We start from the raw sequence: 23,429 nt of genomic DNA, 5'->3' as shown, positions 1-23,429 counted from the left end.
GGACGAGAAGGAGAACAAGTCCAAGCGCAGCGACGGGCAGCGGAGAGAGAATAACATCCCGGCGGCCCCGGCGTGTCCGGCCCCCTTCGAGCCCGCTCTGGGACGCCCCATCAGCCAATCACATCTCCGTCCCCATCGCAACCGCCGCCTCGACCGTCTCGACCCGCCCCCGGCAACGCTACTCAACGCCTGCTAACCACCGCACACACGCACACGCGCACCATCACAGCTCGTGTGTCAAGCCATGCACAGCTCGCGCCCAATGTCTCACCGATCCTTTTGATCTCAATCATCGCGACTGCGCTCCCTCAGATGTATGCAACGCTCTTCTCACCACAAGCTCTCCGTGGATTACACGTTTGCGCATTCCCTACCGACCCCGTCACTTGTCGCCGCTCTCGTCTTACACACCCTTCTCTCATGCCTGTCATCCGTCTGTCGTTGCAGGCATACACTCGCCCGCCTCGAGCTCAATGTCCGCAAGTCGTCCACACGCTCCCATGCTCTCCGGCCCCTGAACGCAGCCTTTCGTATTTCCCCGCAGAGACCCTCTACCGCGCTTCCCTGCCCGCATACACAACCCTAGCTACGCCGTGTAGGCAGCCTAGTGCAATCTCCACGTCGATGCCGTCAGTTCCCTCCTGTCCGCAGTCTCTCCCTCACGCTGCCGCCCCGTCCGACTCCCAGCCGAGTGTATGCGCCCAGCGCCACCGCTCGACCGTCTCTGCCCGCACGCAACAACGCCGTGTATACTCGTGCACATATCGGTAGGCTGCGGTAACCGACCTTGTCCATTCGGGTGCGCGCATCCCCTCTCCCTCCAGACATCCGTCGGCCGTGGGCGCAGTCCTCTTAGCAGCGCGCTCGTGACCGGAGTGCTCCATCTATCTACCTCACACGACATACGAGCAGGGACGGAGAACACCCGACAGACCGATCTCCAGCCCGTCCGGGTGCCCAGCAGCGGGGCAGGCGGAGAGGACGGTCGACGGCCGCAGAACGGGCACCTGTCGCTGGCATTCGTCGACGGGGACGCGCCGCGAGCATATGTAGTCCAGATCGGCTCTGCCACGCTTCCGAATGCTACGCTGCTCAGATTGGACGTGTTGGTGTGCCGCTCCTCGCCGAACACCAGAAGGCGATACCTGTCGAGTACGGAGTGCACTGTAGTATGTATCTCGACTACGGGTCAGCTGGGCCGGAGACGCATTCGCGAAGACCGCGCGGACGGCCGATGTCGAAGAGGATGGGGACAACGGATTGGCGTTGGTCATCTCGTAGCCCAAGTCGTCGTCGTTGGCGAGGCACGCGTTGACATCGTAAACGTGAACGTCACGGCGGTTCACCCTGCTAGCCTGTCCGCCATGTTGACAGCTGGTTCGAGAGGCACGGCGATGGAAGACGCCAACAGCTACATCATAAGAGACGACGGTATGTTTTAGCAAACATCTAGCAATGCTCGACGGTACGAGAGACAAGGATCGACGCTGGGTCGGACGTTCGAATTCGAAAGCTTGGAGAGACATGCGACGTTCTCAGTTCCGACGGCGCCCTACGTGAGGAGTTCATGACCTCCATGCATGCTGCGCGGCACCTGAGCTTGAGTGGTGAGCACTGGAGTACGGGCCTTCGACCGGCCAAGGTATGCCGACGAGAGCGACGATGGTACCGGTCGGACATCCGTCAACGATAGGCTTGAACAGCTAGTCTTATCACCTCAGGGGAAGGGTCCTCAACGCCTCGTGCATTGGCCCGGGCACACCTCCTATCGCACCTCTCATCCCTTCCAGCGCACAAATCGTGCGACGTGTAAACGGCCAACCTCTCCGATGCGGGGACACAATTCCATACAAGACGACCCACGATCTTCTCGCTCAAATAACGTCTTGTTGAAGTCTGGTGCCTCCCCTCGACTCCTTCCAGAGCTCTCTGGATCCGATGAGAACCGCACCTAGCAAGTCGGTTGGAGTCGCTAGAATACTGGCAAGTTCTCCCCCCTATTCAAGGACCCGGATGTCGTGCAGGTCCAGAGCGACATGGAAACAGCCCCCGAGATCGAGTTTACCCTGGATTATACCCTCGTTCAGACAGAACCGCGAACAGCCTTGAGCTACGGGCGATGGCACTCAGTGCCGACCATCTGAGGAATTCCCCAAGCCTAGAGCCGCATCGTGATTCCGTGTGGCCTGGACGTAGCCCAAGTCTCCATTCCCTCCTCCCTCGCGCATCTGCCGCCTTGGCGTCCGACGTGGGCTAGAGCACAGTGGAGGACGTACGACGACCTTGTCGTTCCTATCGTCGCCTCGGTCCACCGCTGCTCATTCACCCTTGGCTTCGTTTGCGTCGGAAGCAACGATAAAGTCGTCTGTCTCCTAGCCGGGCACTGACCTGAGAAAATCTCGGAAGACTCACGATGGGTGGCTGATTGATTGTACCTTCGGCCCTCGTCCGCCGAGGCGTAAAAATGCGCAACTACCACATTCCGATGAGGATAACGAGGCTCTGCCGTGCCGTGTTGGAAGGGTACATTAGTGTGGGTCGTTTGTTTGGTTCAGATGCCGGCGAAAGGATCGCCTACGAGAGGCGGAGATCGTCGACACTCAGCGGGGTCTTCGCCGCCAGTCCGTGGACCAGCTAGCAAGGGTTCGCCACGCACATGCCAACAAGTTGGTACTATCTCGTGAACCCAAGCCGCAAGATGCAGTATCTGGTGACGACCGACAGAATGAGCAGACACTTGACCAGACAGTGTTTAGCAGTCCGTTTCGACCCAGTGATGTTGTGGCCGTTCGAATGCAAGGCCTCAAGTATGTACTGAACGCGTGTAAGAGTAGCATCTGCGCGTTGCGCTCGCTAAGGGCAGCGTCTATCGTTCCCAACCCTAACCTGACTACGCGCAGCCATGCACCGGCCTGCGCGCGGCTCTGCGCGGCTGAGCGCCGTGAACGCTACTCTCGACCTCGACCTCGCCGCTTGACTTCTCGAGCTCATCGCTGGATACGATGAGTGACGACTTCGTCCGGCTGGTCTCCCAAGCCAATCCCGCCTCCAGGCAACAGTACCAGCCAGCCAACACGGGCTATCCCCCGTCTTCTTCCCCTCCGCAGGCCTTGGACCCCTTCTTCGATGACGACGACGACGTTCCCGACTCCGCCTTTGGCCGGCCTCCTGCTATGCAGTCCAAGGAGAGCGGACTTCCTTTCGCTGGCTCTGGTGCTCCGCCCGCTGGCGTAGGCAATTCTCAGCTCAGCCTTCCCACATCCATCCCGCCAGACCAGTGGTCTTTCGACGACGACGACGACCATGGCCCCAAGACGTTTACAGGATCGGCTTCCTTCCCCGGACCATCGAGAGGTCATGCGCGCAAGCCCTCCAAGTCGATCAAGAAGAAGTGGAAGTTCAATTGGCCTCGGCAGAAGAAGGAGCAGGTCTTGACGGGGAACAGGGTGATCGCGCTGAACAATCCGGATGCTAATGCGGAGTACTGCAACAACTACGTCTCTACGAGCAAGTACAACATCGCGACCTTCGTCCCCAAATTCCTCCTCGGTACGTGGGCTCCGTTCTCCCGGCACGGCGATACTGACACCAGAGGTTTAGAGCAATTCTCGAAATACGCGAACTTGTTCTTCCTGTTCACCGCTCTCATCCAGCAAATACCCGACGTGTCGCCCACCAACAGATATACCACCATTGCCCCCCTTGCTGTTGTATTACTAGCGTCCGCGTTCAAGGAGACCCAGGAGGACTTGGTGAGTCTCTTATTCTGCATGTTTCTCCATCCCTGCACATATGTTGCCGGAGTAGCGGCGGAGGACAGCCTACATCAGCGGATTGACAGCCTTTGTCGCTTATTCCTATCCGTCTGGCGTGGCGCCCCAGCGAGCGCGGTTGTATCATAGTTTTGCTTCATCTGCGGGAATAGCGGCGACAGGGCTCATGGCAGTCTCGTAGGGGTGCTCAGAGGCTACCGGCGACTCCATCTGTTGCATTTGCCCATCACATGAGCGTTCGCCCTCGTAGGATTGTAACAGTCTCCCAATGATGCGCTCAGTGCTGTGCGTTGGCAGCCGATGCTAACAAACGCTGCAGAAACGACACCAGTCTGATGGGGAACTCAACTCTCGTCTGGCCAAGATTCTTCAACCGGACGGCACATTCTTGGACAGGAAATGGAAGGACATCATGGTCGGAGACGTGATCCGCTTAGAGAGCGACGACTTCATTCCAGCCGACGTCGTCCTGCTCAGCTCCAGTGAGCCAGAGGGCTTCTGTTATATCGAGACGTCAAACCTTGACGGGTGCGTGTCGTTCTGATCCGTCCGCCCATTCGCCGCTCATGTCGTATAGTGAGACGAACCTCAAGATCAAGCAGGCTTCACCACAAACGTCCAATTTGACTTCCCCTCATCTCGTCACCTCCCTTCACGGCACGTTGCGGTCTGAGCACCCGAACAACTCCCTGTATACCTATGAGGCCACTCTGGAGCTGGTGTCCAGTGGCGGTAACCCGAAGCAGGTCCCGTTGGGTCCCGACCAGCTCTTGCTTCGTGGTGCTCAAATCAGGAATACGCCTTGGGCGTATGGTCTTGTTGTTTTCACAGGCCACGAAACAAAGCTGATGCGGAACGCAACGTGAGTGCCATTCCTATTCTGCACGGAATGGGCACAAGAGTCTCAAACCGACGACCTAGTGCTGCGCCGATCAAACAAACGGCTGTCGAGCGTCAGGTGAACGTACACATCGTCTTCCTATTCATGTTCTTGCTTGTCCTGTCTATCGGCTCGACAATTGGCAGTAGCATTCGAACAGTGGGTGCCTTCGCTCTGCTGCAAAACCCGTGCCTGACATCGCTGCAGTGGTTTTTCTCTACCGCGCAATGGTACCTGCTCGAGCAATCGACTGTCTCCGGAAGAGGTGCGTTGACCGCTTTGTGCGAGGTCACCAGTCGCTGAGCTCCGTACAGCGAAGGGCTTCATTGAAGGTCCGTTCTAGCACTCGGATTCTCTTTCCGGTTTGTTGATTCTCGGCCAGATATCCTGACTTTTATCATCTTGTACAACAACCTGATCCCGATTTCGCTCATCGTCACAATGGAGGTCGTCAAGTTTCAGCAAGCCCAGCTCATCAACTCCGACCTTGACATGTACTATGCGAAAACGGACACACCCGCGCTATGCCGCACATCCTCGCTCGTCGAGGAGCTTGGTCAAATCGAGTATGTCTTCAGTGACAAGACCGGAACGCTAACTCGCAACGAGATGGAGTTTCGCTTCTGCTCGATCGGAGGAATTGCGTATGCGGACGTTGTTGACGAGAGTCGACGCGGGGATGGCGAGGACGACAAGGAAGCATGGCGATCCTTCGCCGACCTGCGCGCTCTCGTCTCCGGGGAACAAAACCCTTTCGTCGATTTTACGGATGCAGGGGCTAGCACCGATCGTCAGGTTGCCAACGAGTTCCTCACGTTGCTCGCCGTCTGCCATACGGTTATCCCGGAATTGCGCGATGACAAGATCCACTATCAAGCTAGCAGTCCCGACGAGGCTGCTCTCGTAGCTGGCGCAGAACTTCTTGGATATCAGTTCCACGTATGTCATATGTCTGCTTTCATAGTCCAAAAGTCTTCTGAACGGTTGCATATAGACTCGCAAACCCAAATCGGTATTCGTCAACGTGCACGGGCAGTCATTGGAGTACGAGATCCTAAACGTATGCGAGTTCAACTCCACCCGAAAACGCATGTCCACCGTCGTCCGATGCCCGGACGGCCGCATAAAGCTCTTCTGCAAAGGCGCGGACACTGTTATCTTGGAGCGTTTGAGCGAGAATCAGCCTTACACGGAGAAGACACTTCTACATCTGGAGGTAAGTGTTGCTGCTTTTTTCGTACGACGAATAACCGCCAACAACTCGCAGGATTACGCCACGGACGGTTTCCGTACGCTTTGTATCGCTTTCCGTGATATTCCCGATACAGAATACCGCCAATGGGTGACGGTCTACGACCAGGCTGCCGCAACGATCAATGGCCGCGGGGAGGCTTTAGACAAAGCCGCGGAACTCATCGAAAGGGATATGTTCTTGCTTGGCGCGACAGCTATCGAGGACAAGCTGCAAGAGGGCGTTCCTGACACAATCCATACTCTTCAGATGGCTGGTATTAAGGTATGTCACTGAAGGGGAGAGGGTCAATCACTGCAGTACTGACGTTCAGCAAGGTCTGGGTACTCACTGGCGATAGGCAGGAGACCGCCATCAACATCGGCATGTCCTGCAGACTCATCTCGGAGTCCATGAACCTGGTTCGCACGCGAGTTGAGGCAGGACGTTACATCTTACTGACATACATCATACAGGTTATCGTCAACGAAGAGACAGCCCACGAGACGCAGGAATTCATCACGAAGCGTTTGTCGGCGATCAAGAGCCAACGTAGTTCTGGTGATCAGGAAGATTTAGCCCTCATCATCGGTTCGCGCCGTCCATCATTGACCTTGGACACGAAACTGATTCATGTACCTTAAGACGGAAAAAGTCTTACGTTCGCCCTCGAGAAAGAGATTTCGAAGACATTCCTGGAGCTTGCCATCCTATGCAAGGCGGTCATCTGCTGTATGTGCCGCTCTGTTCCGTGAACGATAGCATCACTCACTCTCCTTTCAGGTCGCGTATCTCCGCTGCAAAAGGCGTTAGTCGTGAAACTAGTCAAGAAGAACCAGAAGTCCATCCTACTCGCGATTGGCGATGGTGCGAACGACGTGAGCATGATCCAGGCGGCTCATGTCGGCGTCGGCATTTCGGGCGTAGAGGTGAGGAGACGCAACATAGAGTGTGATGCCACGCTTACCACTCTTGTAGGGTCTTCAAGCAGCTCGAGCCGCGGATGTCGCTATCTCGCAGTTCCGGTATCTCAAGAAGCTGCTCCTCGTCCACGGTGCCTGGAGTTACACTCGGCTATCGAAGATGGTGCTGTGTAAGTTGGAATTTAGCAAGAAGTCGACTGTGTCGTCTCACCAATTTCGTCACATAGATTCCTTCTACAAGAACATTGTGTTGTACATGACACAATTCTGGGTAAGTTGTATCCTGCCGTCTTTGTTGCTGTTGGCTCAGTCCGCTCCTAGTTCTCGTTCTTCAACAATTTCTCGGGCCAGATCGCCTATGAGTCCTGGACCCTCTCTTTGTACAACGTCGTTTTCACTGTCTTACCCCCATTGGTGATTGGCATCTTCGATCAATTCGTGTCAGCGCGTATCCTCGACCGGTATCCTCAGCTGTACATGCTCGGACAACGCAATGCGTTCTTCACGCGGACTCAATTCTGGCTTTGGGTCGGTAACGCGTTGTATCACAGCATCGTCAGTCGCGAAAACTTGATAGTCACTTCGAGTATTGACGGCTACGTACAGGTGCTCTTTGGATTCTCAGTTATACTCTTCTGGGGTGACCTCAAGCAAGCCACCGGCTTCGATTCAGGTCATTGGTTCTGGGGGACGACTTTGTACCTTGCAGTGCTCCTCACTGTCCTAGGAAAGGCCGCACTGATATCCGAGTAAGTCCTCTTCATTTGTGCTCTCCACCGCTATGCTAATGCGAACAACTCCAGTCTGTGGACGAAGTACACTGTAGCTGGTATGTCCATGTGTTCTCGATTGGTTTGTTTGTGCGATCACTTATCGGTCTGCTATAGCCATCCCTGGATCATTCATCTTCACTATGTTGTTCTTGCCGTTGTACGCCGTGGTCGCTCCTGCCATTGGGTTCTCGACTCAGTACAGCGGTATCGTCCCCCGTCTGTGGACCGATGCCGTTTTCTACTTTGTCCTTCTCTTGGTTCCTATCATTTGCTTGACGCGAGACTTTGTCTGGAAGTAGTGAGTCGTCTTATTCTCGTCAATGTTCACGGCTGGCATTGACACGCCAATGCAGCTATCGGAGGACGTACCAACCAGAGACCTACCACATTGCCCAAGAGATCCAGAAATACAACATCCCTGACTATAGACCGAGGCAAGAGCAGTACGTGGAATTTTACTCCATCTGTGAGTGCTGTAGTTGAAGCCACGCTTGTTTCCCAGATTCCAGAAGGCGATCAAGAAAGTTCGCGCTGTTCAGCGCATGCGGCGTAATCGCGGTTTTGCCTTCAGCCAGACCGAAAATGCGTCGAGGCAAGACCAGGCGCGATTGATACGAGCTTACGATACATCAAAGACGGGTGCGCGACCGTCTGGTTACTGAAGGAGACTGGATACTGTAAATATCTGCATGCTTTATTATCATTATACGGACATGTACTGTACGGAGCTTTCGCATTCCATCCTAATTCCCTGATGGCAGTAGCGTACGGTGTGCTCTGCTCGAACACGTTCCAACCGCCATGCTGAAGCTTGAGCTGCGAGGCGAAATGTCGGTGAAGAGAACGCGCACAAACAGAACAATACAGGCCGACGGAAATGCAATGAATGTACTTCGTGACGGCTGATATTTGAGAGACGCTCGTGTCGGCTAGTTCCGGCCCCGCCTTTAACTACCCCTACGCCATGGTTTAAGTTGCGAAATTGGCTGCCTCCTCCCATCACGTCCTGCTTGAGAATCGCTGCATGCCAGTCTGCAGATTATCTGGAAGGCAATATGTGGTCTAGCCATATCCTGTACCCTTGGTGAATCTAAGGTCGCGCCGCGTTCTAGTGCAGGCTCTACAAGGACTATGAGTCTGCCATTTGTGATGTGTGCTGGTCATGCATTTCTCCTCAACTTAGCGATGACTTTCAGGTACGTTAGCTGATTACATCCACGGAAAAACACTCGGTTGGTCCACCAGCTGCGCTACCGTCAAGTGATCATTGAAGCTGATACAAGCACTACTAGGAAACTGATACGGCCTTAAACAACAATCTATGGGATCCCTAGACCCGGGCCTCTGAGGCGCTTGCTGTGCAGTTCTCTCCCCTGACCAATCGGTGTGACTACCAGTCCTAAATGCCTTAGCTCGAAGCATGACAGGCTACGAAGAGACTGCCGAAGAATGGACTCCCAACGGCGGTACACGACACACTGGCTTGGAATGCACCCTTTTTCGAGCGCTCGGACTTGTCCTGATCACCTCATCTCTGAGGCTTGGTCAATCTGGAGGGCTCATCGAATCAGACCTTACGCAATTCTCCATGTTTCAGGCTGGCGTCTTGGAAAGAATGTTCAAATGGCATAAAATTCCACGTCACTCCAACTCTGTATCTTGGGGAACCTCGTCTACGATCCGTTCAAATTTCTTACAATCGTCACACCGCGTATGAGCGAGACGTTTCGCTTCAAGCTTGTTTCTTACATCGGCTCACATGCAGAGAAGCGCTCGCCTAAGTCTATCTTCTGCAGACCATTCGACGTCCATTGAAACCCTGAAGTACGTCAACGGGGACAGTGATGACTCCAGGAAGCCACTTACGTTATGTTGCAAGGAGGGTGTCTTCTTTCGGAGCATATCTCACAATCGGCTCGGTATGTCTCAGGTCGAAGGGTACGACGGGCCTTAGCAGACGCTGAGCATCAAGCGAGGGCGATATTCAGAGGCATGCCCTACAACAGATGTGACGGATTGAAATGGGAGTATATTCATAACTTTGACACGTCCGAGACAACGGTGAATAAAGGGGCCGACAGATATCTCAGCAGCCTATAAAAGACACCGACTCCGAGGACAGAACGGAGGTGCCGCCCATCGTCATTAGGTCCTTCTTCTGTTCACTACAAATTTCCGTAACGTGGGGCTGTAACCCTCGACTATGTACGCCAGCGTTCTTCTTGCTCTTTGTTGTTGCGCTTTGACTAATTTAACCATCAGTTGACCATGGTTCGCTACGCTCCTCATCATACCCCACGTCGCGGGCGAAGAAAGCTTGGCATACCGGACGATCCCCGGGGAATATATGCCGGCGGCGAGACGCAGAAGCTTCGTGCAGAAGTGCGGATACGGCTCAAGAACTTGATTAGTACGTGAATACTCTTGGCCATCCATTTCGATCCACTAACGTCAGAGGAATGTCCCAGTCGACGCGACCGGAGATCCTCACGCCGCCATGTGGTATACTCCCAGTCTGTTTTATCAGTACATATTCCGAAACAGAAGACTCCGCCTACCGTGGCCCGTTAATGTTCGCTTTTGCAATCCCAGCAAGCTTCACAAGGGCGAGTTACTGCGACTGCTGGACTTCCTCAAAGATGGGTCCATATACTTCTACGAGGTCTCCGACTGGGAGTATTACGCCTACGCTAACGACGTCGAAGGGGTGGCTCCGGGGAAGTTCGAAGGTCTCGGTAGTCTTCATTCCGGGCGGTCAGACGTCAAGAAGTCCCGCTTTGATAAGGTGACTGGTCAGCCTATCTCCACTCGAAGAAGGCTCCGTCGTACTGGTGTCAAGACACCGAAATACTTGTGACATACAATCGCACGGTCAATGCTCCCTTTCGAGTCTGTAATCGTCACCAGCCTTTAGCTAATACCCTATGATACTTCAATATGTTTGATCAATCAGTCGCATTTGTATGGCCCACTCTAAGATATCACATTCGAAATGCTTTCCAGTTCTGAGATGATACTGATTTTATCGTCGTCGGACGTCGCCCATCATGGTTGCGACTCTCTTTCCCCAGCCGCCTCATCCATACGCACCCAATTCGAGATGTGATGTCCACAAGACACAGTCAACGTGCATAGAAAGTGCTTCTTTTAACGATATCCACTAGGCAGAACCGGAGCAGTCCTGTGCTTGATTGCCACTGCTTATAGTATATAGGAAATGGTTCGTCGTGGAATCTGTCTTACCATCGTCATAGCCGCAGATTACGGTAGGAGTCCCCCCGTCCCTAGATAGCTATCAGGACTGATGAGATCTTGAGAGCCAAGTAAAGTAATATATCAACATAGCTGCGTTGGGACATACAATTGAGCAGAGAGATCTGTGCGACTTCGCCGTGGGGATGACGGATCACTGCAACTTCGTCCCAGCCCCAGTGCCCACGGCTGTCCGCGACGGGGCGGGCTATCACTTAACAAACTCGTGAATATACAAGGGCACCAAGTCAAGAGCTCATAGATATGGTACGTCAGTTTCGGACAATTATAAGAGATACCATATGGTCGGGATACAGAACTTCGAGCTTCAGTTCAGCTTGAGAGCTGAAAGATGGGTCATGAAAGCTCACAACGAGGTTCCCCTCCGCCCCAGGTCTCGAAAGTGAGTCATGCTTAACGGGGATTTTCTGCAGGGCTGGACTAGAAGGAGAACGACCTCAACGAAGATCGTCGATCGTACACAGTGTACGCCATCGATGGTTTCTCAATGACGTCCTGCGAGTATAATTTGGCAACAGACGGCGAGTGATGCTCGCCCGCGGCGCTTGATGTGCTCCCCCCCTTGCTTATCCCTGACGTTCATAAGGCGCAGTTATACCGACGCAAACCGGCTGCGTATACCGAACCATCGCCATCCTTGGGTCGGCTACGTCGTCCAGCACCCCGCTATAGACGTGTCGCTGTCGAAGCAGCGCAAGGTGCTTAACGTGGGGGTCAATTGGGATGCCGAGCGAGCACTCTGCTAGGTCATAAGCAGTCAGTACAGGGGGCGGAAGCAGTTTCGCCGTGACTACGCAGTCAACAGCACTCGACGCTCACCTTGAAATTTGACCTGCCCTCGTACCTGGTCCAGGAGTGACAGGTAACTGTAGACGATATAGCGATACTGGGACCAGAACTGTCCGACGTGCTGGGAGCGCCCTACGCAGCCCGACAGTGCTGCTTAATGAGCGATCGGGTGTTTCGTCAGCGAGGCGGTGAGATTTCGGATGTAGTCCAAGTCGATTGAATCGCCCGGCCCAGACGTCTGGTCCCATTTACGATATGCTTCTACGGCCCAGCGCCATTGCTAGCGAACAAAATGCGTTCAGCTTGACAGAACTAACTGAAACTGTCGTGGTGATAGAACGCTTACGAGGTACTTGACAAGTTCCTTGTCTGTAGGGCGAACGCTTCTCCACTCGTCGCCTCCCGTGCAGAATATGCGGTAGGAGTCCAAGGCATACGGTCCGCAGCCGGGTATGTGGGAGATGGGAGTCGGAGGGTACTTGACGTCTTTCACTACAATTGAATCGTCGGAGAGTAAGAGAGCAGTGGTCCTTCCTGGAGAGGGGCGCAGGATTCCCGCCTGAGGTGGATCGGAGAGGAACGCCTGGGAGATGTCGACCAGTCGCTGAGAACGCATGTCTCCTAAGCCTAGGTCCTTGAGCAACTCAAACAGCAACGAAAGCGGGGCTATTGCGGAGACGCAGGGCTGTAGTAGATTCAAAACGATAGGACATGACATGAGCTGGGCACTAACCCTCTGCAAGCGCGGCAGGAGTAGGCCAGTGCTCCATGACCTCGAAGAAGACTGGGATGGCTTTCTGTCCGGCAGTTTTGTTCAATAGCGTGACGGCTACGAGCACTTTCCAAGGGCTGTGCAACACATACTCTACGCTCATGAACACACAGCGACGGCGGCGCTAGGTAAGCGGAAGGAGAAATAGACGTACCTTGGATCAACAGAGGTTTCGCATAGAATAAATCGAGCATGGAGGAAACAAACTGCTCGTAAAAGGCAGTAAAAGATGGATCACTGAGCAAGCCGTCGATATCAAGCTTTGGCTCAAAGAAACAAGACGTTGTTCGAGGGGTGGAGGGCGAGAGCACAAGTTGCGAGGGAGGATGCGACGTAGTGTCCTTCCGCTTGGGGGTAGAGAAGTAGCGTGACTGCAGGCGAACGCACTGGGTGCGCTTGGGCTTTGATGGAGTGCTTGGCGGGTCCATCTTGCAGCTCGAGCAATGTTTGCGCGGGGGAGGTGTATGGTCGCCGTCGGAGAGAGCGAGGGAGAACGCTGAGGGGTGAGCGCAGGCTTATGGCTTGTGCCGGGCAAGCGCGTCATCGTCCTCGGCTTGCACTGGGCCATCGTTTGCTCGGCACTCCTGCCCTCTGCGACGACCTCCGAGGCTTGACAAGTATGACCTGAGCTTCTATATCTTTACGCCTCGCAACCCAGCAAATCTCTTTCATACCCTCTCTGGGACCTGTCTTTCTCCGGGTCTTCCTGCAAACGTTTCAATGCTCGCACGACTCCAACCTCCAGCATGCCATATCCTCCCTAGGTCTGCGTGCCCCGGAATTCTCTCAAGATCACGTCCGAAAACGTCGCTCCATGCTCGCTACATATCTCAAGGTGCATCGGGCTATGGGGCCTCCTCTCCGTCGGGTGGGCAGCCAAGGTCTCTATTGCAGCGGTACGCCCTCAGGACCGCCATTGCCGCGCTGGGGTTGGGAATCGCGTACGAGGTGGACAAGGAGTTGCATGCATCCGCAATCATACGGAACCTACGAACCCTTTGGACAGTGAGTATCAATGTCACGTTCTGGCGGAAGAAGAAATGGCCATCATCCCAGGTTGCGTGATACTTGCATCTGTGTACCCAGTTCATTGCCGTAGTGAAGACTTCTTGGCTCTCATCGCCGAGTACAACGGTTGCCTATATCGGACCTGTACTAACGTATGACGAGTTGGTCTTGAACGGCGCGACCATCCGTGTTCAACGTTCCGTACGCTCTCAACTGACTGTCTAATACATCTTGGACCATGTTTAGTGCGCCGTCATAGCGCTTGATTACAAGCTCAATTTCAAGCACGAGAAGGAAGGAGATATACCCGCTCTCCAGGAACGCGTTGCCCAGCGTGTTTACGATCTCCTCACCACTAATGCCGGTTTATACATCAAAATCGGTATGGTTACTTCCTGTATGTCTACCTCTGATACTGAACCTCTGCCTTCTGTGCTCAGGGCAGGCATTCGCGAACAATGCCGCGCTTCTCCCCCGGCCCATGCAAGAGAAGTTTGCCCGCTTGTTCGACGACGCGCCCCAGGTTCCTTACTCTGTCGTCGAGAAGGTCTTCGTAGCCGAGTTCGGCCGTCCTCCAGCAGGGCCGAATGGCGTATTCGAAGTCTTCGAAGAGCAGGCCGCGGCGAGCGCGAGCATCGCGCAGGTCCATCGCGCAAAGCTCAAGGCCGACGATCGGTCCGACGAGTGGGTCGCGGTGAAGATCCAGAAGCCTGACGTGAGCAAGCAGGTGGAATGGGATCTCGGGGCATTCACCGTAGTTATGTGGATGTACGAGCACTGGCTGTTCAACATCCCTGCCATGTTTGCCGTCAGTAAGCGTCGCATCTTCAGTTTCTGGCTCATCCAAGTCCTCATTAACCATTCCCCTAGATTTCATCAACGACCACCTCCGCCGCGAACTCGACTTCGAAGCGGAGGTCCGGAACGCGACGGAAACGACTTCCTACATCGCGCGTGAGCCCCGCCTGGCAGACCGCGTCTACGTCCCCAAGGTCTACCCCGAGTACTCTACGAAGAAGGTCATGACGGCGGAGTGGATCGATGGTGTCCGGCTCTCTGACCGGCGTGGAATCGAACGTCTCATGGGGAGCGACGCGCGGGAATCCTCGCGCCCTCCTCTTGCAGCAGACCGCTTCCCCGTCCTCAAGGGTGGGTCGGAGTGGGTCATGCGTACGATGGTCGACCTCTTCTCCGCGCAGATCTTTGACTGGGGCTGGGTGCACTGCGACCCCCACCCGGGCAACATCATCATCCGGCCGCACCCTGACCCCACAAAAGCGAAGAAGGGCCAGGCGCAGTTTGTTCTCCTCGATCACGGCCTGTACGTGCGCGTATCAGATGCGTTCCAGCAGCAGTATGCTCAGCTGTGGAAGGGCCTGCTGACGCTCGACTTCGACGTCGTCAAGGGCGTAGCATCGGAGTGGGGCATCGGAACGCCAGATCTGTTCGCCAGCGCGACCTTGATGCGACCCGTGCGGTTCCAGCAGAGCGACGCGCCCGACTTCGACAAGATGGACAACTACGAGCGAGGCGTTCTCATGAAGGAACGGCTAAAGGGCTTTCTGACGGACACGGATAGGCTGCCTAAGGAGCTGCTTTTCATTGGACGCAACATGCGGTATGTACCTTCTCCCGGCTGCCGCGTTATATGCGATTCTGACCTGCCGCTCCTGGAATTGTTCAGTATCGTGCAAGGTGCGTAGCGATGGGATACTTCCCCGCCTTCGCGAGCGGCAAGCTCACATGCTCTTACCAGGCAACAACCAGTCATTCGGTTCGCCAGTAAACCGCGTTCGTATCACTGGTTATTGGGCGTCACGCTTCCTGGTGACGTCTCACAAGCTGGCCACGGGACGTCGCATTCGGGAGTTCTTCAATCACTTCATCTTCATGTCGGTCCTTTTCACCTCGGACATTATCTTCTGGGCCACGAAGATCCGCCAGTGGGCCTGGCATCTATTTGGACGCAAAGGCCAGAGCTTCGAGGACGAACTTGAGGCCTCGATGCGTAGCTTTGCGAAGTCGAATTTCGGAATTGACGTCCCTGCCAGTGCGTTTGAGGGTTAGAGCTTAGAATACCGTAGATTAGCATACCGTAGATGACTTAATACTTGAGTATGATCGCACGCCTCAAGAGTCGAGGCAAATCATCGATGAGGCCACAGAGCCGTCCGACGACCATTGTTCCACTTGTCTACCACATTGATAGCAATGATCTGATACGCGAAGTAAGTCATGGTAGATGCAATAATAAGAACTGGAACCGTGAATGAGATATCAGGGTAGCTACTGTACCGGCGCCGCGCCGGTGTGGGGTATTACATCTGACTACAAATCGTACACTAGAGCTTCATCAGCCCCTTCATGGCGTTCGCAACAGCGAAGCTCGACTTCGCCATCACCTGCCGTGACTCCTTGGTGATATCCGCCTGGGCCTGAACTTCGCTCAGCTTGTTCGCGTGCTCCCCAAGCTCACGCAGGATCTCCTCGCCTTGCGCCTTGGAAGCGGGAGGAAGGTTATCCTTGCATACTGCGACGATGCTGGACACGATAGTGATGATTTGAGTGAGGTTTTCGTTGAGGGTCGGAGAGGGCGTGGGACTTCGGACACCGGAGAGGACGCTCTGAATTGCATATACGATAGACTCGGTCTGAGCCTCGAGGTATGGCTGATCGCAAGTTCAGTTAACGCTTTTTGACTACAGGACAACCGCATACCTTGAGTTCTGCCCATGCGTCTTCAGGGCCCTCTCCAGATGCGGAGCTGTCGTTCTTGCTATTGCCATTGACTTTAGGCTTATCGAACAAGGGCGGCGGCGAGCTCGCGTTCGAGCTAGACATGTTAGAGGGTGGCCGACGTGGAGTGACGCGAGGCGACGACGACGGAGACACGTTGTAACGATCGTCACCTCCACGCAAGCTGGTGCTGCTGCCGCTCCGCTGGTGCGATGGACTCGAAGTCGAACGGAGTTCCTCGACGGAGCGCAGAGACGGTGCATACCCGTTAGTGGCAGACGACGAACTGCTGGGCATGAAGGCATCCTGTTCTGCCTTTGTCGCCTTCCGGATGTGAACCGTCTTGCCGATTTCCGTGACTGTAGCAGAGACATGGCTTGCAGCTGCATCAAGCAGACTGACAGGGGACATCCCGGCGCTGGTAGCATGCGTCTTCGCGGCAGCGACGAGGTTGCTAAGCGTTGCATCGAGACGGTCTCGTAAAGACTGGAGCGCGTCAAGATCGACTTCAGCGCGGTCTCGTGGTGGGCGCCGTTCAAAGACGCGAACGTCTTCGATGATGGCAGTGACCGCGTTAATAACGCCCTTCATAGGTTGCAGGACTTGAGTGGGCGCGTTCGATCGGCCAGCAGTGAGGAGGCTATCGATAGACGATACAAATCCGGTGACATGAACGTCAACGAGACCTCCATCTCGTGCGACAGGCAGTTGGTCGTCGACCTTCGGCGGCTTCAGGAACAACTGTGATGTTGCTGGTATACCGACGTCAAAAGAAATTTTTGCCACACCATACATGGAAGCACTTACCCTTCGCACTCCGAAGCTCTGTCTTTGCTTGCTCGTACTTCCGTTTATACTCCTTGACTTGACCTTCGAGTTCGCGGATGAAAGCGAGGTCGTTGTCTTTCTCAGATTGCAATTCATCGTTACGTCGGGACAAGTCAGAGAGCTCCGCCATCAGACCCTCCATGTCCGACCTGAGCTGATCCAGAATGGCGGCATCAACCTGGAATCGCTCGCATGAGCAGCAGGGCAGACACATAACACCGAAGAACACCTACACTCCCAGCGGCCCCATCACCGGACTCGAGAACCTCGCATCGGTCACGTAGCATCTGGATCTCATCCTGGTCTTGTCGTTGCCTCCGCTCCGCGATATCCCTTTCGCGTGCACGCTCTTCCCTCAGCGCATCCAGTTCTTGCTGTAGCGACAGCATCGAGGAACCCTTCTCTTCCACCCGCTATCATAAACCACTTCAGTCGATCCAGCAGCGTTCAATGAGGCTCGTCGAAGGCTCACCCGGCGAAGTTCATTCAGCTCCTGCTCCATCGCCCTCACCCGGTCCTCGCCATCCGCCCACTTCTGCTCCCTATCCTGCACGTCCTCGAGATCCCGCTCGAGGCCCGCAATCCGTTTCTGCATCGTCGCGATCTTGAACTCGTACTCGCGTCTCATCCTCTCATCCTCGCCGGCGACACTGGTCCTTCCCCCCAACGCCTTCGAACCACCACCTGCGGACCGGTCCGAAGCAACGCTTTGCCGCCCATACGACGCCCGGTCGTAATAATCCTCGCCGTCGTCCGCCTGCTGCAGCCGTGCGCTCAACCCACTCAATCCACCCAGCGCCCGTTCGGGCGGACTTCGCGGGCTCACGTCGTCCTCGAGATCTCTCTCCGAGTCGCTCAGGCCGCCTCCGTTGCGATTGCGCGCGGTCATATTGGAGTCGCGCCCGTACGGCACCTCGATCTCCTCCTCCGCGATCGTCGACTTGTTGGGGATGATCATCCCCATGCCCGCCGTCGCGCTCTGGGCATCGCCCCCGCTCGTGACGCTCGCGCTCTCGCTTGGGCGCCGGCCGAGCGTGGTGTCCTGCGACGGTCGCCGGCGATCCGAGCCAGAGTAAATGTCCTGCGAGGGCTTTCGGCGGGAGTAGGTGTCGCCGGTGGATGCGCCGGGCGTGCTACCACCGTATCCGGAATCGTTTCCTCTGTCTTCGGACGTACGTCCGTTGCGAGGGAAATCGGGTGAGGGGAAGTCGTCGTACGCGGATCCGGCAGAAACGGCCGACGTGGGGGCGTCCGGAGTCTGGTGCAGCGGGGTGAGCGGACGGGATGTATCCAACGAACGGACGAAACGTACCTCCTCCTTGAATTCTGGATACCGTCGGGCTAATTCATAGTAGACATCACTCGACAAGTCCTTAAACCGGCCAGTAGGTAGTGTTGCGAGTTTCTGTCGTGCTTGATTCCGCTTCGGGTGAAAGTCGTCACGGACGGGCAGGAAGGGCACTAGGGATACGAGCGTTCTAGCTATATACGATGCGGACAGAAGACAGCAGCGCGAACGTACCTTCGTTATCGCTACTGTTGTTCTTTCGCCGTATCAGCTCATCGTACACGTCTGTAGAGAGCTCTTGGAACTGCTGGCGGGTGAGACGAGTGAGCTTCTGCCGTGCCGTGGTACGGGAATTGGCGGGTTCTGGAACAGAGAAGTGAGTGAGCGTCGCCTCTCGAGGGCAAAAACCGGGTGCCGTGAAGAGGATGGGAGCCAGACTGAAACGATCATCCTCCATCTCTTCGAATGAGTGAGTAGAGGAAAAAATGCTTCCGGGAAGTGTCCAACAGAACGCATTCGCGTGACTTCCACATCACATTCTCCCCAGGTCATGCAGAGGAAGTAAGTTCCTGCTCGACAGATACTACATATGCATACGGACAAACAGGAGCACGTATCCCCGCTCTGGTGGAACTTCAGCAGACGTCATGGAGATCTCCACAAAGGTCCGCGGATCTGAAGCCCATGCAGTGGCAAATGAGGCCGCATGCTTGTCGTTCGGGAAGGGGGTTGCAAATTATATGCGTCCATGTCGGCGAGAGCCATGCAACGACAGGCCGGAGCGGACTTCTCGCACCAAGAAGCACCAGCCACAGTTCGGTCGTAACTTCTCCGATTGAAAGCATACGATACAATCATTCACTCTGGAAGGAGACATTGGGTGAGACCATGTGAAGCGGCGCACTGGACCCCGCCATCGAATTTCCGGCCGGGGACCGGGTCGGCATGCATGAACGGCAAAGTAACAGACGTGCCTCAAATCGCCGCTACAGAAGCAGCGCAACATCCAAGTGAAGGGTTCAACAAACAACGTAGGAGCACTCCCCCTGAAGCGTATAGAGCTGCACACAAAGGTGGACTTGGGGTTACTTAACGAACGTTGCTGCGGTGGCCCAAAGGCGCGAGCTATGATTGCTGCCTGCATGCACCCTAGGGCGCGAGCCAACAGAGGTCGGGGCATGCGCGCAGAGCGTGCTTGATTGCAGCTGTCTGCCGATGCACCCGAATCCAAGGCGAACAAATGCTTCGCTGACCGACCTCCAGACAGAATGAACACAGCCATAGCCGCTGTGCTGCAATCCGCCTCCCTCATGGCGATAGACCGGAAAGTGTGCCGAGCTGATAGTAGAGCATACCTTTGGCTAGGTAGGCGGCCAGATACTGGCTAAGCTCCTCGAAGTGTATGCGCGCAACGGCGCGAGGATCGGGAGTTGTGTATTCCTTGTTTGGGGCGTCTCGCATCAAGGGTTTGTAGGAGTCTGTGCGGTAGTTGGAGATGCCTGAGTATGTGGTGTTTGTCGGGGAGGTAGCCCTGGTTGAACCGGCGCGTCTCATGGTGAGGGATCGATGCCTAGTGAGAGAAATATCGGGGGAGACAAGAAGTGATGTATGGACAAAGCGAGTGGCGAGGATACGGCCGAAGTGCACAAGATGAGAAGCAAGAGAATAATGGAGAAGATAGGAATGGAGAGAGACGACGACAAAGGCCGATAGAGTGCAGTGTATGTTACACTCCAGCTTCAGGCTGCCCGTTGCGATCCCGCCACCGCCCGCGTTCCCACGCCTATGGTCCAGATCGCCTTTGCGACGTTTGCGTTCATACTACATAGTAGTAAGTACTTGTTCCTCCCGTCCAAACCACAACCTCGTCCGTATGTCCCGTCGTTCCCTGGAGATGATTCCGTCGCTGCAAGGCCCAGATGTCGTCTGCTCACACCTCCTCAACTCTCACAGTACTCCATCGGCGTTCGGCAACACTGCCCGCGTTGCGACGTCGCTGTCGCTCAGTCCGCAGGAGCCCATCTCCGTCCTTCCCGCTCTCCCTGGTCACGTCTCTTCGTCTGGTCTATGGCTTTCCAGCGAGGCTTTCATTTCCTGCGCAGGGCCTTCGTCGAAGTCGGGCATTTAGATGAGTACTCCGAGACCGTTGATACACTGGCTATCTGGCGTGTCAGCGCGCCCCTCCCATATGTTATCTCTCACCGCAAGTGTGACCAGCCAGCGGGACTGCATCATCCGCAGGGCGGTCAGACGCAACATGTCTCGCAACCAACTTCTATATGCAGCCAGCATCATCTTCCTGTTCGTTGCGTTGCACCCTTCGACTTCTCGTGTTGTCGAGGAAGGTCATGATAAGCTCTTCAGCCGTTGTACGTGCTACGTTCCCAGTTCTACATCCACCATTAGTCGTCTTCCAAGCATCTCACGCTAACTCCCCTGTCGTACCGTCGTGCATGATGCATCCCGTCCTGGCGCTGCTTGCTGCCCTCACCCCAACGTTCGCGTTCCTCATCACCGAACCCTCTAGCACGACCGTCTGGGCTGCGGACGGTCCCAACACGATCGCTTGGACCAAAGTTTCTACCGACTCGGAGAACGTCACAGTTGTTCTCAACAATCAGGTGTGTCTCGTATCGAGTCGGCACATGCTGCACACACTAATCGCTGACCACAAGGCAGCAATTGAAGCCTCCAGTGTCACAAGTGCTTCTTGCATTTGTCGATAGCACCGTTGGCAGCATTGTCGTCACCCAAGCACCGCCTGGCGGTTTCCACCCCGGTAGTGGCTTTGTAGTCTACTTTGCTCCTGACACGCACACGACGGGGACCAGACTGAGTATATCCCAGCAGTTCCGTATCGCTTAATCGAATCCTTCCCCTAAGACATGGCTGGTCACGTTATGTAGGTGGGCGGGTGAACTATCTTTCGTGGGCCGTGACTTCGCCCCTCGGCCCAATGTATGTATGTAAAAGTGGCTCTTGAAGGGAGTTTGAACTATGGAGATGCTGTGATTGTACAACTCATATGCCTGTTTTATACAATACCGCGAGCCTATTCATTGTGTTTGCGGGGCCTCAGAGCTGGTGTGGTTCCGATGCGACAATATGCGTGCTCAATATGCATGCTCAATTCTTGTCGCTCGCTCGGTTCACCGCGCGCCTACCTACCTGGACTCAAGCGCCTGAAGCACAGCGAGCAGAGGTGGGCAGCGGGTGCGGTAGCAAGATGAACAGCATTAATATTGTCCCATGCTTGACTTGCCCAGGGAACCAAGTGGATGATGACATTGGGAGAGCTTTATAGACTCATTAACCTGAAATTATTGTGTACAATGCACCCAAAATTGAAAGCAGATTCATCATGATATATGTGGTTTAGCTGGGGGTGCCACTCTGAGCCTAATGGCAACTGAACTCAAACCTTGAGCAACTCTGCATCTTGAGTCATGGAGCTCTCTAGCCTCTGAATCATTGAGTTTTGGCATCTGTTATGCCCCATGCCTAAGTCCTTCCAGAATCCTGCCATATACTGTGCTATGTTACAACTTGTCGCAGCCAACAAGCTGTGCCACCAAACAAACAAAGGCAAGCTTACTGGTGCATAGGTTGGTGCTAAGAAGCAAAGCAACTAGAGGTGACACAGCAAGAGGTATGAAGAGATGTATTCCCTAGACTAGAAGGGGCAGTAGAAGGTAGGGCTGCTAGCTACCTACAGAGGAGATGGGTGATTGACGAGAAGATCAAGTCTGAGGTTTCCCTGCTTCAGACCCCATACTACTTATACTAATACAATAGTGCACATGCACAGACCAGGTATCTATTGACCATCATTTGGTCAGAGTTCTCTGCCTCATGTCCTGTCCCCTGACCTGCCTCATGACCTTCTTACGACTAATACCTGAGCCATGCCAAGGCCAGACTTCTGCTCATGAGTAAGCACCCCTGCTAACACACTAGTCACCTGCCGGTGAGTAATGGTGGGCGCTCCCAGCCTTCACGAGGTCTGGGGTTCAGATCCGGCTGCTCCGGTTTCCAATACAAGTTGTCCATAATTAAGGTGAGTGTCTGCCTTGGTGCACATGACCCCCAGGTCACGTGGTATGAGAAAACTGTGACAGGTGCTCTATGCCACTATACCACTAGAGTTTATATAGATCCTCTCCACAAGTGCTATATATATCCATCACTGCTCAACTTAGACAAAGTGGTGATACCTCACCTTGAGTTCCACCTGCTAGGACTTATATATGTGTGATGTCTGGAGCTATGTATATAATATGGAGTGTGCTATAGAGTACACTTCATAATATGAATGTGTCACGGACGCTGGACAGGCGCCCCTTTTTGCCACCCATTCCCTTTCCTTTGACACCCACCTTCCAATTTCAGACCATTTCCTTTCCTAGCCCATCCCAGTTTGGACATTGTAGATACGTTCTCACAGCCACATGCTCTGTTCCCGTGATCACCATACTCTTGCCTTTTCTCTCTCACCCTTTGTTCTTCCTTTGTCATCTTCACTGCCTTGCTCTTGCGCTTTGTCTTCGGTTGCTAAGCAGCCCCTCTAGTATATAAGGACCCCCTTAGGCGCTCCCTAGTCCCCATCTCGACCTCTTGATCATTAGGACTAGGTGAGTGTCACAGTTTTCTCGTGCCACGTGACCTGGGGGTCATGTGAACTAGGACAGACGCTCACCTTAACCACGGACAACTCGTATCGGAAAGTGGAGGGGCCAGGATCGAACCCCAGAACTCGTGACGGCCAGGAGCGCCCATCCTCACTCACTGGCAGGTGACTGATGTGACAGCAGGAGCGCTTACTCATTGGAAGGAGTCCGGACTCGGCACGACTCAGGTATTAGTCGTAAGGTCACCATGAGGCAGGTCAGAGGGTAGGACATGAGGCAGAGAACTCTGACCAAACGATGGTCAATAGGTACCTGGTCTGTGCACCGTTGTATTAGTATATATAGTAGGGAATCTGAGGCAGGGAACCTCAGACTTAATCTTCTCGTCGATCCCCCATCTCCTCTGTAGGTAGCTAGCAGCCCTACCTTCTACTGCCCCTTCTAGTCTAGGGAATACACCTCTTCACATCTCTTGCTGTGTCACCTTGGGTTGCTTCGCTTCTCAGCACCAACCTCTGCACCAGTAA

General features: G+C 54.7%; 7 protein-coding genes across 7 annotated transcripts; 4 read left to right on the top strand and 3 right to left on the bottom strand.

The window, feature by feature from the left end:
- Positions 1–554: 554 nt before the first annotated feature.
- Positions 555–2,044, bottom strand: DICSQDRAFT_141831 (uncharacterized protein). The gene has a single exon (XM_007371467.1). The coding sequence runs from the start codon at positions 1,524–1,526 to the stop codon at positions 894–896; it is 633 nt and encodes a 210-aa protein (XP_007371529.1). The 5' UTR covers positions 1,527–2,044; the 3' UTR covers positions 555–893.
- A 958-nt stretch (positions 2,045–3,002) lies between these two features.
- Positions 3,003–8,242, top strand: DICSQDRAFT_73060 (phospholipid-translocating P-type ATPase; the record flags this gene model as incomplete). The annotated part of the gene is made up of 21 exons (XM_007371466.1): positions 3,003–3,549; positions 3,601–3,752; positions 4,093–4,301; positions 4,351–4,635; positions 4,695–4,812; positions 4,861–4,918; positions 4,997–5,592; positions 5,648–5,869; positions 5,921–6,169; positions 6,223–6,306; positions 6,361–6,475; positions 6,530–6,616; positions 6,668–6,813; positions 6,863–6,977; positions 7,035–7,078; positions 7,129–7,362; positions 7,414–7,556; positions 7,611–7,636; positions 7,695–7,878; positions 7,934–8,023; positions 8,083–8,242. 21 exons carry the CDS (start codon positions 3,003–3,005, stop codon positions 8,240–8,242), a joined length of 3,864 nt encoding a protein of 1,287 aa, XP_007371528.1.
- Positions 8,243–9,848: 1,606 nt separating this feature from the next.
- Positions 9,849–10,437, top strand: DICSQDRAFT_175580 (uncharacterized protein; the record flags this gene model as incomplete). Its single annotated transcript, XM_007371465.1, has 3 exons — positions 9,849–9,990; positions 10,049–10,106; positions 10,173–10,437. The coding sequence occupies 3 exons, from the start codon at positions 9,849–9,851 to the stop codon at positions 10,435–10,437; spliced, it is 465 nt and encodes a 154-aa protein (XP_007371527.1).
- A 1,359-nt stretch (positions 10,438–11,796) lies between these two features.
- Positions 11,797–12,842, bottom strand: DICSQDRAFT_73043 (uncharacterized protein; the record flags this gene model as incomplete). The annotated part of the gene is made up of 4 exons (XM_007371464.1): positions 11,797–11,922; positions 11,989–12,308; positions 12,376–12,507; positions 12,569–12,842. The coding sequence occupies 4 exons, from the start codon at positions 12,840–12,842 to the stop codon at positions 11,797–11,799; spliced, it is 852 nt and encodes a 283-aa protein (XP_007371526.1).
- A 386-nt stretch (positions 12,843–13,228) lies between these two features.
- On the top strand, positions 13,229–15,563 carry DICSQDRAFT_164172 (ABC1-domain-containing protein; the record flags this gene model as incomplete). The annotated part of the gene is made up of 7 exons (XM_007371463.1): positions 13,229–13,249; positions 13,291–13,419; positions 13,669–13,804; positions 13,863–14,234; positions 14,293–15,040; positions 15,107–15,117; positions 15,179–15,563. 7 exons carry the CDS (start codon positions 13,229–13,231, stop codon positions 15,487–15,489), a joined length of 1,728 nt encoding a protein of 575 aa, XP_007371525.1. The 3' UTR covers positions 15,490–15,563.
- Positions 15,564–15,764: 201 nt separating this feature from the next.
- On the bottom strand, positions 15,765–18,923 carry DICSQDRAFT_130488 (uncharacterized protein; the record flags this gene model as incomplete). Its single annotated transcript, XM_007371462.1, has 8 exons — positions 15,765–16,091; positions 16,141–16,910; positions 16,966–17,164; positions 17,220–17,399; positions 17,459–18,244; positions 18,299–18,468; positions 18,509–18,637; positions 18,872–18,923. 8 exons carry the CDS (start codon positions 18,921–18,923, stop codon positions 15,765–15,767), a joined length of 2,613 nt encoding a protein of 870 aa, XP_007371524.1.
- A 1,807-nt stretch (positions 18,924–20,730) lies between these two features.
- On the top strand, positions 20,731–21,139 carry DICSQDRAFT_175576 (uncharacterized protein; the record flags this gene model as incomplete). The annotated part of the gene is made up of 2 exons (XM_007371461.1): positions 20,731–20,895; positions 20,954–21,139. 2 exons carry the CDS (start codon positions 20,731–20,733, stop codon positions 21,137–21,139), a joined length of 351 nt encoding a protein of 116 aa, XP_007371523.1.
- Between the last annotated feature and the right edge of the window lie 2,290 nt (positions 21,140–23,429).

The sequence above is a fragment of the Dichomitus squalens genome, assembly GCF_000275845.1.
Source record: "Dichomitus squalens LYAD-421 SS1 unplaced genomic scaffold DICSQscaffold_107, whole genome shotgun sequence".
Lineage (NCBI taxonomy): Eukaryota > Fungi > Basidiomycota > Agaricomycetes > Polyporales > Polyporaceae > Dichomitus > Dichomitus squalens.
Note: the sequence above shows the minus strand (reverse complement) of the source record. Positions and strands in the feature narration are given on the sequence as shown.

Excerpts from the sequence above, each read along its gene's own strand:
- DICSQDRAFT_141831 (XM_007371467.1), bottom strand. The coding sequence starts at position 1,526 with ATGTCTCTCCAAGCTTTCGAATTCGAACGTCCGACCCAGCGTCGATCC.